This window comes from Oryza glaberrima, chromosome 6 (assembly GCF_000147395.1).
Source record: "Oryza glaberrima chromosome 6, OglaRS2, whole genome shotgun sequence".
NCBI classification, from domain to species: Eukaryota; Viridiplantae; Streptophyta; class Magnoliopsida; order Poales; family Poaceae; genus Oryza; species Oryza glaberrima.
This window is the reverse complement of record NC_068331.1, coordinates 4,523,130-4,535,990: the sequence shown is the minus strand read 5'-3', so window position 1 is coordinate 4,535,990 and position 12,861 is coordinate 4,523,130. Positions and strand designations below refer to the sequence as shown.

The 12,861-nt window shown below is 41.3% G+C and overlaps 2 protein-coding genes across 3 annotated transcripts; both read right to left on the bottom strand.

The window, feature by feature from the left end:
* Positions 1 to 406: 406 nt before the first annotated feature.
* Positions 407 to 3,568, bottom strand: LOC127777434 (26S proteasome regulatory subunit 7A). The gene is made up of 7 exons (XM_052304027.1): positions 3,363 to 3,568; positions 2,748 to 2,829; positions 2,544 to 2,635; positions 2,353 to 2,430; positions 2,175 to 2,236; positions 878 to 1,599; positions 407 to 757 (listed from the first exon to the last, which is right to left on the bottom strand). Exons 1-7 carry the CDS (start codon positions 3,447 to 3,449, stop codon positions 600 to 602), a joined length of 1,281 nt encoding a protein of 426 aa, XP_052159987.1. The 5' UTR covers positions 3,450 to 3,568; the 3' UTR covers positions 407 to 599.
* A 583-nt stretch (positions 3,569 to 4,151) lies between these two features.
* LOC127777946 (pre-mRNA-splicing factor ATP-dependent RNA helicase DEAH10) lies at positions 4,152 to 11,172 on the bottom strand. 2 transcript variants are annotated; one of them, XM_052304567.1, is made up of 12 exons: positions 10,836 to 11,172; positions 10,680 to 10,729; positions 10,507 to 10,587; positions 9,780 to 9,996; positions 8,251 to 8,638; positions 7,825 to 8,028; positions 6,529 to 6,689; positions 6,277 to 6,462; positions 5,900 to 6,131; positions 5,133 to 5,335; positions 4,657 to 4,791; positions 4,152 to 4,498 (listed from the first exon to the last, which is right to left on the bottom strand). In XM_052304567.1, exons 1-12 carry the CDS (start codon positions 10,889 to 10,891, stop codon positions 4,315 to 4,317), a joined length of 2,097 nt encoding a protein of 698 aa, XP_052160527.1. In that variant the 5' UTR covers positions 10,892 to 11,172; the 3' UTR covers positions 4,152 to 4,314. The 2 variants fall into 2 exon arrangements, with proteins under 2 accessions (XP_052160527.1, XP_052160528.1); XM_052304568.1 differs by lacking the exons at positions 10,680 to 10,729; positions 10,836 to 11,172 and having other exon boundaries at positions 9,780 to 9,958.
* Positions 11,173 to 12,861: the final 1,689 nt, after the last annotated feature.

Below are 12,861 nucleotides of genomic sequence, written 5' to 3'. Positions count from 1 at the left end.
AATCAGATTAATTTATTTTACAAGTTTATAATAATTAAAACTCAATTAATAACAAATTATTAACACCTCATTTTACGTGAAAGACTTAATCTTCATCAATCTTCATCTTTATCTTCAGGACTTTCAAACACCACTTATGTCAAGAAAAAGAAAATACTGGTGATCAAATCCACAACTTTACTGGTCGTGACCATCTTTTTCGCGAAATGCCTTATCCATTTGACCATCCTAGTAAAAAAAAAGTTGCCTTGTTCGTGTCCTAGTGAAAAAGTTCCTTTGCTCGTGCTGTCCGGCATCACCTTGACCCCTTCCAGTCAAGCAATTACGACACAAAAGATACGATACCGACACAAGACATGAAAGGAGAGGGAGAGCGTAACGTCAGTCTAGCACAAGAGCGGCAGTGTAGTGTAGGGCACATCGCATCCTCCCATTGTGATCTTTCAATATTCTAAAGATAAGATTATCCCAGCGTGTCATATGATGCAGAAAACAGCCCAGGTTTCTTTTGAGTAAGAAAGGGAAACAAACAGGCTCAATCTTTCTGAAGGTCCAAAGGAGGGGCACAGGAAGAAACGGGAAATCAAGGTCAGTGCCCTCTAGTTGTACACCATATACTTGGGCGTTGCGCTGAACTTTTGGTAACCCTTGATCACCTTATTCACCGCGTCCAAGAAATCCTTCTCTGTCACCGTCTTCCTGCGAGCGCGGATGGCGTACATGCCAGCCTCCGTGCACACACTCCGTATGTCGGCCCCTGTTCCAACAAACACAAATAGCCAAACGTGAGAAAAAAAAAGGAGGTTAAAGATAAATGACATGGAACAGAAACTAGCCAGAGACTGGATTCTGTCATGCAAGAATTCCCGGCACTTACCAGTGGAGTTGGGGCAGAGGCGAGCGAGCAGCTCAAACCGGATGTCCCGCTCGCAGTTCATGGTGCGAGTGTGGATCTTGAAGATCTGGGTCCGGCCCTCCAGGTCTGGCAGGCCAAACTCAACTTTCCTGTCCAGACGCCCTGGACGTAGTAATGCAGGGTCCAAGGTATCGGGCCTGTTGGTGGCCATGAGGACCTTGATGTTTCCCCTGGCATCAAATCCATCAAGCTGATTAACAATCTCAAGCATAGTGCGCTGGACCTCATTGTCACCACCAACACCATCGTCAAAGCGAGCACCACCGATGGCATCGACTTCATCAAAGAAGACAATGCAAGCCTTCTTCGATCGTGCCATTTGGAAGAGTTCCCGAACCATGCGGGCCCCCTCACCAACATACTTCTGAACTAGCTCACTTCCTATGACTCGAATAAAGCAAGCATCCGTGCGGTTGGCCACTGCCCTAGCAAGAAGTGTTTTCCCAGTTCCAGGAGGGCCATAACACAGTACTCCCTTAGGAGGATCGATACCAAGTTTGACAAACTTTTCTGGGTGAAGCATAGGAAGCTCAACCACCTCACGCATCTTCTCAATCTGCTCCTTGCATCCACCAACATCATTGTAAGTCACATCTGGTTTTTCTTCCACAGTCATCATGGTAACGCTGGGATCAATCTTTGGTGGCAAAGGAATTTGAATTTGGTACTTGTTTCGATCAACTCTGTATGATACACAGGATGAGAAACAATACAATCCAATTGATAATATAATTACTTCAAGAACAGCATCACACAAGTGCAATGCAAACAACATATGTGGAACAGAAAAAGGATGTGCTTACTATTATTTCTAAGTCTCCCATCAAATTTGATCAAAAGAGTTTAGGAACTAGTCAAATGACACTTTTTTATATGATATATGGAAGAATGCATCACTAAGTGGTGCATATGGCCAAAGCTTAATGGCATCAAGAATGGAACAGACAGCAATATTGCTCCTTGCTGCAACGATAACTAACATAAAGTAGCATATTTTATCTTGTGCTAAAAAACTTCAATGGTAGTTATTATCTCAAAATGCTTCTTAGCAAATACTGACTTTTCATCTCATCATATCAGCACTACAGATTTGCCACTAGAACTAGCATGGTTATCAATTTAATATGTTACAGCTTGGTTTTTAAACAGTATGCTCCTAGCACTATGTGTCGAATGAACTGATGGTAAGCATAATTTCTTTCGAGCACAGTTGAAGTAAAGATAATAGGACATGCTATAGAGTGAGAAAGAAACCTACCCAACGCGCATTCCTTCCTCGATATCAGTGGGGGAGACCTTGTCGCCCAACCCAACCACAAACTGCAATGTCCCATAGATAAAATATCAGAGAAAATCAGCGATAAACCTCCAGAAGTACTCTTTTTTATATGAACCTCCACAGAGAAAGGCTGGCAAGTAATAAAAGCATGACTCACCTTCGCAATTTGCTTGACATTGATGACATATTTAGCATCGTCCGTGTTAGGGCTGATGATCTTTGTGCATCTTGCAACCTTGCAGAAGGACGCTTATTAGTAGAAGGCATGAGGAAGCACAGGGAATATCGACAGTATGCATTTGAATGCAATAAAACCAAAAAGTCAGTTAGGTGAACGTCAAGCATTACCTGCAGGGGTTGCTCCTCCTGCATCATCTGCTTATCGGATACAAGGTCCCACTGGCTAGGTGGAGCCAATCCAGTGTCAGACTCTTTAATTCCTGCAATTCATTAACAGTTCAGATGAGCATGTTGCAGCAAGTTGGAATAGCGCAAGCACCTGTAGCACAGTTATATTTAAATTGAGAAGCAAAGAATTTGACGAGCACACACCACAGAGATCATTTATCTTCTTCGCCATCTCTTTGATTTCCTTCTCAACCTTCTTAATGCTGGTCGAGTAAGGTCCAAGACCCTGTTAAGCAATAGACCAGTATAAAATTAGCAAATTCAGCTAGATGCCTAAATTAACACGGCAGAATTTAGCAAAATTATACAATGAGATGAATGTTTTAGGGTCCTATCGCACACGCTAATTGCAGGATAAAGAAAAGCGGGAACTAACTAACTAACTAATGCAACCTGAAGTGAAGCTCTTTATAGAGAGGAAAATGCAACAGAAAGGAGATGAATATGCAGAGAAAATATCTGATGGATTAGGTTTCACAGAGCTATGGCTATGTACCGAAATCCAACTAAACGAATTTCATCCTGAGCATGCGGAAGAACTGATTCTCTGCACAAAATCATGATAGTTGTCGCCAACGAGTGCGGCAGGTAGTAACGCGAGCACGAGAGATCGAAAACCCTAGATCTACCACGAGCGCGACTCCATGGCTACGGAACAAGGGGACCCTAACCCGTGAATCAAGCTCAGATCGGCCGAAGAATTTCCACCCTAGGAGGAGAAGACGAGAGGGGGATCGATCCGATCTGCGGGGCACTCACGTAGGTCTTGAGGAGGGCGATGTCGTCCTCGTCGAGCGGGCGCGGGTTCTTCTCGTTCATGATGTCGTCCTCGGGCTCCGGCGCCATGGCTCCCCCCTCCTCCTCCTCCTCCTCCTCCTGCCCTCTTCTCCGGCGACGGTGAGCGGCGGCGGCGGCGAGAGAAGCAGTCGGCGGCTTTGGGTTTACTTGGGTTCGCAAGTTTGGTTGATGCGTGGTGTATTTATCACTTTGCCCCTCTCTGTTTTTTTAATCTTTTCTTTCTCGCTTTCCTACTTGGCTTCTTGTACCGTCGGATTTTGATCCGACGGCTGTGACAGCATCGGAATACCAGTTGTACGGTGAATTGGTTTTCTTATCGGTTTCGGCCTAATACGTTGAATAGGTTTTTCTTTTATCGGTTTCGGATTGGTTTTTTAGTTCACGAAAATTGTGTAAGCAGCAGAGTAGAGTTGTACTGGATGACTGTTGTTGCAGTACTATTTCTGAAAAAACATTCAGGACAAATTTGAAAGACATGAGTTCAGCAGAGCAATTCCAGTAAAGATTGTAGATTCTCATGTCGATCGTAGGACGAGTTAGGATCAGCAGATCATCAAGCATTGCTGTAACTAAAAAACATTGGAACTACCAAGATCCTCTGATGGATAAAACTTCAATGAGAAGGAAACCATCTTCTAGTTCTATCTGAAATCTCCTTACCCACCCTCTGATTTATGACTATCGCAAACAGTCTCTCTCACACCCGTTTGGGCTAGAACTGTAACCATCATGTATTTCAGCATGCAGTCGGAGATCAAAACTGAGACTAGCTTTCTTTCAAACAAAGACATGAGTGTTTCACAGCTTTGAACGCCACACTCACTAGTGGGTAGTGCCAGGACAGGACACTGTGATTAACTAAGCAGACTCTGGTGTTTACAAGGTTACAGTGAACTATGGCAGCAGATCAAAATCAATCCTCAGTGGCGTAATATTGCGGGGCAAGTTCAGCCAGCCACACGGGATCGATCCGGGTCAGGTTCTTGACGTAATTCTGACTCGTTCGAACCAACTCGTTGAAGATGGCACAATCTGGCTTCTTTTGGAAGAGCACCGATGACGGATGGATCTGCATGTTCTGGCTGGTTGCAAGAGCCCTGCCAATCAACAGGTTAGTGATTAGCTTCAACAAAAGAACTCTCTATTAAGTGTGCAGTAACTTTAGTCTGTAGCGGTAGTCTTGGATTTCAGTGCAGGAAAAGATAGTTAGGATGAGTTATTTAGATCAAGAAAAAGAGGAAAACCGTAGTAATACCTGTATGATCCATCTGGCTGTCGCATTGCGGCATTCAAGAAGAAAGCAGCTGTGAGGCATCTCCGGAACAGAACCATGTCATCCCCACACGATGATACGTTAAGCCCCATTTGTTGGACATGGCCCTGAATTTGGCTGCAACAAACAAAAATACCTATGTCAAGCTCGCACCATACTCTGAAATTTACGAAATAGAATTTTGTTCCTTTTCATTTCTTAAAGTCTAACATGTCAGGTTAATTTGAAATTTTGAATATTTTCCAATGGTCCAAAAATAAATGTTAATATAAGGTGAAATGTTTCTTCAACCACAGATAGTTCAAGTGCTAATGCTACAAATACAATACAGTGCCATGCTTTGTGATCAGTGCAGCATTGCTAAGACACCCTGAGGGCTCCGGCTAGCCATCTTTTTCGCAGTTGAGTTGATAGTTCAAGCTTTTCATGAATCCATCAAGAACAATATTTTGACTAACCTGTGAACATCACAAGCATGTCTTAGAGACCGGTAATTGATGAAATTTTCCCTGCACCATCTGTTCAATGCCTTTTCCATTGTTTTCTCTTTGGCATTTGCATTTTTGCTTTTCTCCAAGCATTCTTTAGCGGCTCGATATACATTCACCAAGGTTATGTGGTCCCCTTCAGAGCTTTCAAAACTCTTCCTAGCAGCTCTTGCCTACATAAGAATTCGGGATCAATAAGTGAACTATTTAGTTAGCAACAAACTGAAGTTCTTTATCATCACCGAACAGTGGTAGCCTATCAAAATACATGTTGTATGTTAATTTTCCTTGTCAATACGCAAATGACAAATCATGATAATTTCAGGTCTTAAGGTACTTCAAAAGGATTTCACAGTAAAAGATTCCACAACATAACTAAATAAACTGCTATCTTTATCACAAGTTCACAACTGGGTGAACTGGGTGAACTCTGCTCCATCCAAAGATGGACGAGACAAGTATAGCAGTGTTGAGTTAAATAATGTTCTGGTTTGTCCAAAGCTTGTATAATGACAGTAGAGTGTTCATTAGACTTTAAAATGTGTTTATAAAATATATGTTTGGTGCAATGTATTTCTTAATCAGCAATAACCTAGAACCTTAAAGGCATTTAGTGCCTGGTATTGCAAGAAGAGTAAACTTGGATCGAATAGCATAACTGGAATATACCAGTACCAACATAATCTCAAATAAGAACACTTTGTGGTTTAATCATTCGCAGGATTCGAATATAATACCTCTTCTAACTTCTCACGTGGGCTGAAGAAAATAGATTCCACTGAAAGCATAGAGACAACAATCAACATCTCTTCCAAGCACTTGAATTTGCTTGCTACTATTAGTGCCTTGGAGTACATTGGATCCAAAGGTAGCCTAGCCATCTGACGACCAACTGGATCTGACAACTTATAATCATCAGTCAGAGCACCTAATAAAATTAACTGCTCCAATGATTTCAAAATAGCTGTCCTGCAGTAGGTTTGACACAAAATAGTGAAAACTTAGTTACCAAATAAAGCAGCTTGCTATTAAAGTAGAGTGAATACTGAGAAGCCCAGAGCATATTGTTGTTTGCATGTAAAAGATTAAAAGAACAGAAAAAAAAACAGATTACCTTGATGGTTTCTCCATAAAATCAAAACCTATGATGTCATCAATTCCAAGAGCTTTGAGCTGTAGTACAACATTTGCAAGGTTACATCGCTTGATCTCAGGCACAGTAGAATCCACCAGCTTATCAAACTCACTTTCTTGGAACAATCGGTAGCACTTCCCTGGTCCCTCTCGTCCGGCACGGCCACTGAATATAGATCACAAGGTAAGAGAAAAAGGCACACGTGATTTACAAATGCTTAAAAGTATTTACCTCCTCTGAAGAGCCTGTGCTTTCGAAACAGGGATAATGATCAGAGATTCCATTCCAGTTACAGGATTATAAGCACGAGCTTTGACCATCCCAGGATCAATAACATATTTGATACCAGGTATTGTTACAGAAGTCTCTGCAATATTTGTTGCTAAAACCACCTGACAGAAACGAGTTGAGCATCAGTTAATGCTGCGAACCTACCATTTTACAAGGATGGGGGGGGTAATGTTTTCTTGACAAGTAATATTTATCAGGAAAGCCCAATATCCTAGAATAATTACCATAAGATTCAAAAGGTAAACACAGCTAAAAAAATAAATAATATTCCAACATGAACTTTTCCCATAAAATCTACTCCCTCCGTCCAAAAATATTGTTTTTGGAGTTAGGTACATGTTATTAAGTAGGTGGAATTAAATGCAGGAAGGTCGTGATTGGTTGACCAGAGGAAGTAGGTGAAAAAATTAAATGGGAGATGGTTGTAATTGGTTGAGATGAGGGGGTAGGTGGAGAAGTTGCTATATTATGGGACAAATTTTGAATGCTAAAAGTTGCTTATTATGGGACAAAGGGAGTACTTAGTTTTCTTAAGCAACAGAGAAGTGAGCAAATGACAGCCTATACAGGAAATCATTTCCCTTGTATGCTTAATTCCTCATAAGTTTACACTTATGCTTCTTCAGGGAATAATCAACATCAAGACAAATTGTATAATACTACAAGGTTGGGAACCTTGCCTCCCAACACGGAAAACCAAGCACACAATTATAGTAAGATTAATTAAGTATTAGCCTAAACAAACTTGAAAAATGGATTAATATAATTTTTGTTTAGAAGGTGCAACTATTTTTATTTACTGCAGATAAATAATTTCGGCAGATCATCAGAGTATAGTTCATAATTCATATGGCATCTTGGAATGATGTACACTTTGGGTATTAGTAATTAATTTGCATCGCTATCAACATGCATAAATATGGTCACACGTATATCTGACAACACATTGTTCCAATGCTCTCCCAACTTGCAACTGCATACTCTAATGAAGTATGGTTTTGTTTATTAGAAACAACCTATTCAACCCCACCAGTAAGTTATGTCCAGAAGGAACATCAGGCATAAAGAGTAGCAGTTGAAGAACTCATCGGTAAAGAAAATATAGATTGTAAGCAAGCCAGCAAGATTTTAAATTGCAGGTCATCAAGCGCTATTTGCTTTCTGGGATCATTCTACAAAAATTGCGATTTACACCTTTGAAGTAAACATCCAAAAAATGTAATATATTAGGTTTACCTTGCGAGTTCCAGCTGGTGCAGGCTTAAAAGCATTCATTTGCTGCTCTGATGGAAGAGATGAGTAAATAGGTGTAGTCCATATCTTACTTCTCTGTGGTGGAAGTTGACGAGCACGCTCCTGAATAAGTCTGTCCAGTGACTCAATCTCCTCTTGGCCAGTAAGAAATGCAAGAATGTCCCCCGGTCCTTCCTCCAAATGGATCTATAAAAAGCAAACATTTCAGTATGAAGTTTTTATACCATGAACTGACTATATCAAGTCATAGTTGAAACAACAGTAATATGAAACATAGTTCCAGCTAAGATTGCATATCACTTATAATGTTTTCTGAAAAAAGTTTTTCTTTCTGAAATCATATTTTGTGTGGATTTCAATTTCTAATTCTCCTGCCTAATTCATCCACCTTTTACAAGAGATGCTCACCTGAAAGATAGTAACTAGTGTAGCGTCCAGATAATCTGACTCAGGCTGATAAGTGTATAGTATGTCGACAGGGTATTGCCGTCCTTGAATATGTACAGCTTTAGCGCTGCCAAAATAATCTGAAAAACACTTTGCATCCAAACTAGCAGACATAATTATCAGTTTTAGAGGATCAATTTTTGTTCCTTGGCATGCCTTCAGAGTAAAATATTGAGACTGATCTTGTATGTCAGGCAAAATCTTTCCATTCTTATTGGCATAAATGGATCGGGAATGTTGCACTTTTTTCAGCAAACCCAACAAGACATCAGTATGTACAGTTCTTTCGTGTGCCTCATCAACAACTATGACACTATACTTAGACAAAAGTGGATCCAGAAGTGCCTCCCTGCAAATCCAAGGGAACACTTTTATTATGAAAGAGAAATTGACATAGAAGAACAAAAAAGCGATACATATAAAGAAGACTTAGCCATCAGTAACATGATAACATATACTCCCTCCGTTTTTTAATAGATGACGCCGTTGACTTTTTCTCACGTGTTTGACCATTCGTCTTATTCAAAAAATTTACGTAATTATAATTTATTTTGTTATGAGTTGTTTTATAACTCATAGTACTTTAAGTGTGATTTATATCTTATACATTTGCATAAAATTTTTGAATAAGACGAATGGTCAAACATGTGAGAAAAAGTCAACGGTGTCATCTATTAAAAAACGGAGGTAGTAGTTAAATTGAACTTTATTGATTTTTCTAAAAAAAAAAGCAATATAAGAAAAAAGAAAAGGTCACACATTAAAATCTACAAAGTACAAAAGCAACAAAAAAAAGATTGAAAAAGGTACATATTTAGCTCTGAAGAAAATAATTAAATGATAAATGAACTATACTAATGCAGATGTAAGGATGCCTACTGCTACAAAATATTAAATATATGAGAAAAATGCTTGGATATCTAAAGAATTATCAGTGCCACCAAACTGTGACATCAAATATGTATATCCAGCCGTTGTTTTTCTTTACTTGCACCAATTCTAACTCATAAATGACTTTTTATGATATGAACATAATAGAAAAAACATAAGCAAGCAGCCATCATCCTTGATACAGAAATTCATTGTTGTATCCCTTGAAAAAAATAGGTGGAACAATTTTCTTATATATGTGAATCTAATAATCTTCGGTTCATGTCTGTTCATGGGGAATGTTGGCCCATTTTTGCTTCTATGTTTTAGTTTAGCATTAAGGGTTAGATGGCTGTGCTTTGCGGTTTGTAATCAAGCTGGCATGCCCAGCAAATTTTCTGTAGAACCTGTTATGCTTTCAGCAAAGCCAGGCGTATCCCTTTTGTCCAAGAAATAATCTTTGGTTCAACAATCAAGCCAGAGACAGAGTATATGGCAACTGCTATGCCCAGATTCCAAATAACACAGAAACTAGTATATGAGCTGGAATAAAAGAACTACATAAAACAATAAACCGCACAATAATCAAATAATTAATAGTTCCGTAAATATAATATTACCTTAAAAGCAAACCATCAGTCATGTACTTAATCCTCGTTGCATTTGATGTCGAATCATCAAATCTAATAGAGTAGCCAACCTTTTTGCCCAACTGATCATTGCATTCCTCAGCAACACGCTTTGCTACAGTAACAGCTGCAACTCTTCGAGGCTGAGTTATGCCAATGACTTTTCCATCCTGACAAAACCCAGCATCATACAAAAATTGTGGCAACTCTGCCAAGAATAAAATGCACAAGAATATGTGCTTCGTCAGTCGGCTAGGTTGAAATAAATGGCATAAAGATTATGTAATAAATGATTAGGTAACGTTAAATGTTTCTACAATAACCAATGATGATATGCTCCTTAAAATAAACCAAATAAAGAAATTTTGACAGTTATTGACAAAAAAAAATCCACACAAACAATCTTCCTAAGGACCAAACACACTAGTGCACAACAATCCAATGAGATTAGGGGAATAGAATTTTAGAATTTCTTTAACGCAAATTTAGCTGAGAACTGACTACAGATACTCCTTTGGTTGGCTGAACAAGAACGATTTTGCCAATGTGGCAATGTTCCAGACTCCACAAGCCACTAGCACATACCACTTCAACAAGCATATGAGTAATACAATGTGGCATAATAGTTGCTGGCATACACAAACTAAAAACCGCAAGCCTCACAAAGCAATAGGCAATAATGTGTGATGATAAAAGCAAAATGCAGCAACAAACTTACGAGTTGTCTTGCCACTTCCGGTCTCGCCGACAACGATCAACGTGTCATTCTTCCTCACCTCTTCAATAAGCCTCTTCTCCACTGCACCATCATCAGCAACAAATTTAACCCATGTAAAACTTAACTAAACAACCCCAAAATCACAGCCCAAAACCCCATATGCTCCGACTAACCTGAGGCGATGGGGAGCGACTTCCTCTGCTGCCGAATCAGCTGCCTCCTCCTGCCCACCACCCGTACCAGTCAAAACACCCACGCAAACGAACTAGAGCGAGAGAGAAACGAAGCCGCGGGCAGGCAGGCTGCGGGCGAGGGGTGTGTGCGCGCACCTGGCGTTGTGCTGCTGCTTCTGCGGAGAAGCGCCGGAGGAAGGGAACGACGGCATGTCGGACGCCGCGGCGGCGGAGTCCCGAGCTCTCCTGAATCCCGCCACGGTGGCCGCCGGTCGGTCGCTGGCTAGCCGGAGCCCCGAGGCCCCCTCTTTGCGCCGGAGTGCTTTCGCTTCGGCCTGGAGGTCGGGACTAGGGCTCGAGTACGAACTACTTCGCCGCAGCCGCCGCTTCACCTCGTACCGTGCTCCCGCCCGGCCGTGGTGGTCGCTCCCTCGTCGGCTCGCCGCCGCTCGATGGGTCTCGCCGCCGCCACGCGCCGCCGTCTTGCCGTCGCGCTCGTGGAGTGACGGTGGCGAAGGGAATATGGGGAAAGGGCTATATGGGCCATTGGTGGAATGGCCGCCTGATGGGCTGTATGGGCCGAAAAGATAAAATTGTTTGGTCCATAGATTTCGAAAGTAAGAAGTCTACTTGGATATTGGGTATTCCCTGACTATCAAAATTAGTGCAAATTGAATCCCTCAACGGTTTTAACTAATTGATGACGCTCTCTCTCGTGGCCCGATCTTCTGGTAAGGGTGATAACTCTCGCTTTGATCGAGTGCGACGTTTGCGACGTGGCTACCAACCAGAACAAAGTCCAGGACGCCGTGCAATCGCTACACCACAAACGATGTCGTACCAACCGTGACGCGCGGTTGATGATCCCTGCAATGCAAACGAGAGAACACTGCAAGAACAAGACAAGATGCAATCTAAATATTGCGAATAGGGAATTAAGCACAAAGGAATAGTTGCGATTGAAGTGGTAGATCTAATCGACCCGGCAAATCAACACACCAACTATTGGGGGCTCTGAATCTATAGTCGCCGACTAATCGAGCGAGGACTAGAGACAAGGTGAATGGCACTTGGCAAAATTCAACTAAACAAAACCCAAATGTTTTTGAGGATGTACAAAGCTATTTATAGAGGAAAATAAAGCTAGGGTTCAGTGCTAATTCGTGGAGGTGGAGGGTGATACTTCCGAGATGGGCCTAGTCTATTACAAGGCCCAAGGCCCAAGTTCGGTTTCAGCAACAGCACTGTCTTGTTTTGGCGATTCCCGTTGACTCGAGATGAATTTGGACATGAGACCAGATGCGTTTGAAAGGTAGCGGGATAAGCTTTCCACGAAGTCCAAGATCACCCAAATCGGAGTTGGCATGAAGGCGCTAGGTCCGTTTGAAGTCAGTGCTGTCTCTGGAGGCCGAACTGGACTTGGACTTGAAATTATCATTGGAGTGTGTGAAGTTATGAGCGTATCCGACGGAGTGATGTCCTCATCATCCTCCCCTTCTTGAATTGGAGTCATCCTCGACTCAATCCCATCTTCTTGATTGTGTGCACTGTCTCGTCCATTGGCCATCCTTGGAGGTATCTCATCGTGAAAAACATCCTCATATTCCTGCAAAAGGTTAGTAATAGCGGGTGGCAAAGAATATAAAGTACTAGGAGCAGTAACCAATGTGAGTATAGTATCTTGGCAAAATAGAGCATAACAACAAGAATCTGGCTCATCTAGTGCACAAATATTATATTTAGAAGCCAACAAAGCACCCTTCAACTTAATTTCATTCTTTGTGGTACTTGGTTCTATTTTACTAGTTGGAGCAGGATGTTTAGCAATAATTTGATTTTCACTTTTCGCTTTCTTTTCACATTGAAGTCTTGCAAGATCATCTTTCAAAGCAGTGGCTGGAGTCATAGAATGCAAAACAACTCTTTTACCATCGAACATAAATTTATATATATTAGTCCTACCATCAAAAATAACTTCTCTATCATATTGCCATGGTCGCCCCAAAATAACAGAACAAGCTTGCATATGCACAACATCACATTCAATTTGATCATGGTAGGAGCCTATAGAAAAAGGTATTTTAACCAAGCGGGTTACCTTCATCTTGCCACATGTATTAAACCACTGAATATGATACGGATGTGGATGTGGATGGGTAGTCAAGCCAAGCTTCTTGACCAT

Coding starts and splice junctions, on each gene's coding strand:
- LOC127777434 (XM_052304027.1), bottom strand. CDS start 3,449: ATGGCGCCGGAGCCCGAGGACGACATCATGAACGAGAAGAACCCGCGC. Junction 2,636..2,747: donor GAAGATAAATGATCTCTGTG/GTGTGTGCTCGT, acceptor AATGAATTGCAG/GAATTAAAGAGTCTGACACT. Junction 758..877: donor CCTCTGCCCCAACTCCACTG/GTAAGTGCCGGG, acceptor TTGTTGGAACAG/GGGCCGACATACGGAGTGTG.
- LOC127777946 (XM_052304567.1), bottom strand. CDS start 10,891: ATGCCGTCGTTCCCTTCCTCCGGCGCTTCTCCGCAGAAGCAGCAGCAC. Junction 6,132..6,276: donor TTTATGGAGAAACCATCAAG/GTAATCTGTTTT, acceptor AACCTACTGCAG/GACAGCTATTTTGAAATCAT. Junction 4,499..4,656: donor CAGCCAGATGGATCATACAG/GTATTACTACGG, acceptor GTTGATTGGCAG/GGCTCTTGCAACCAGCCAGA.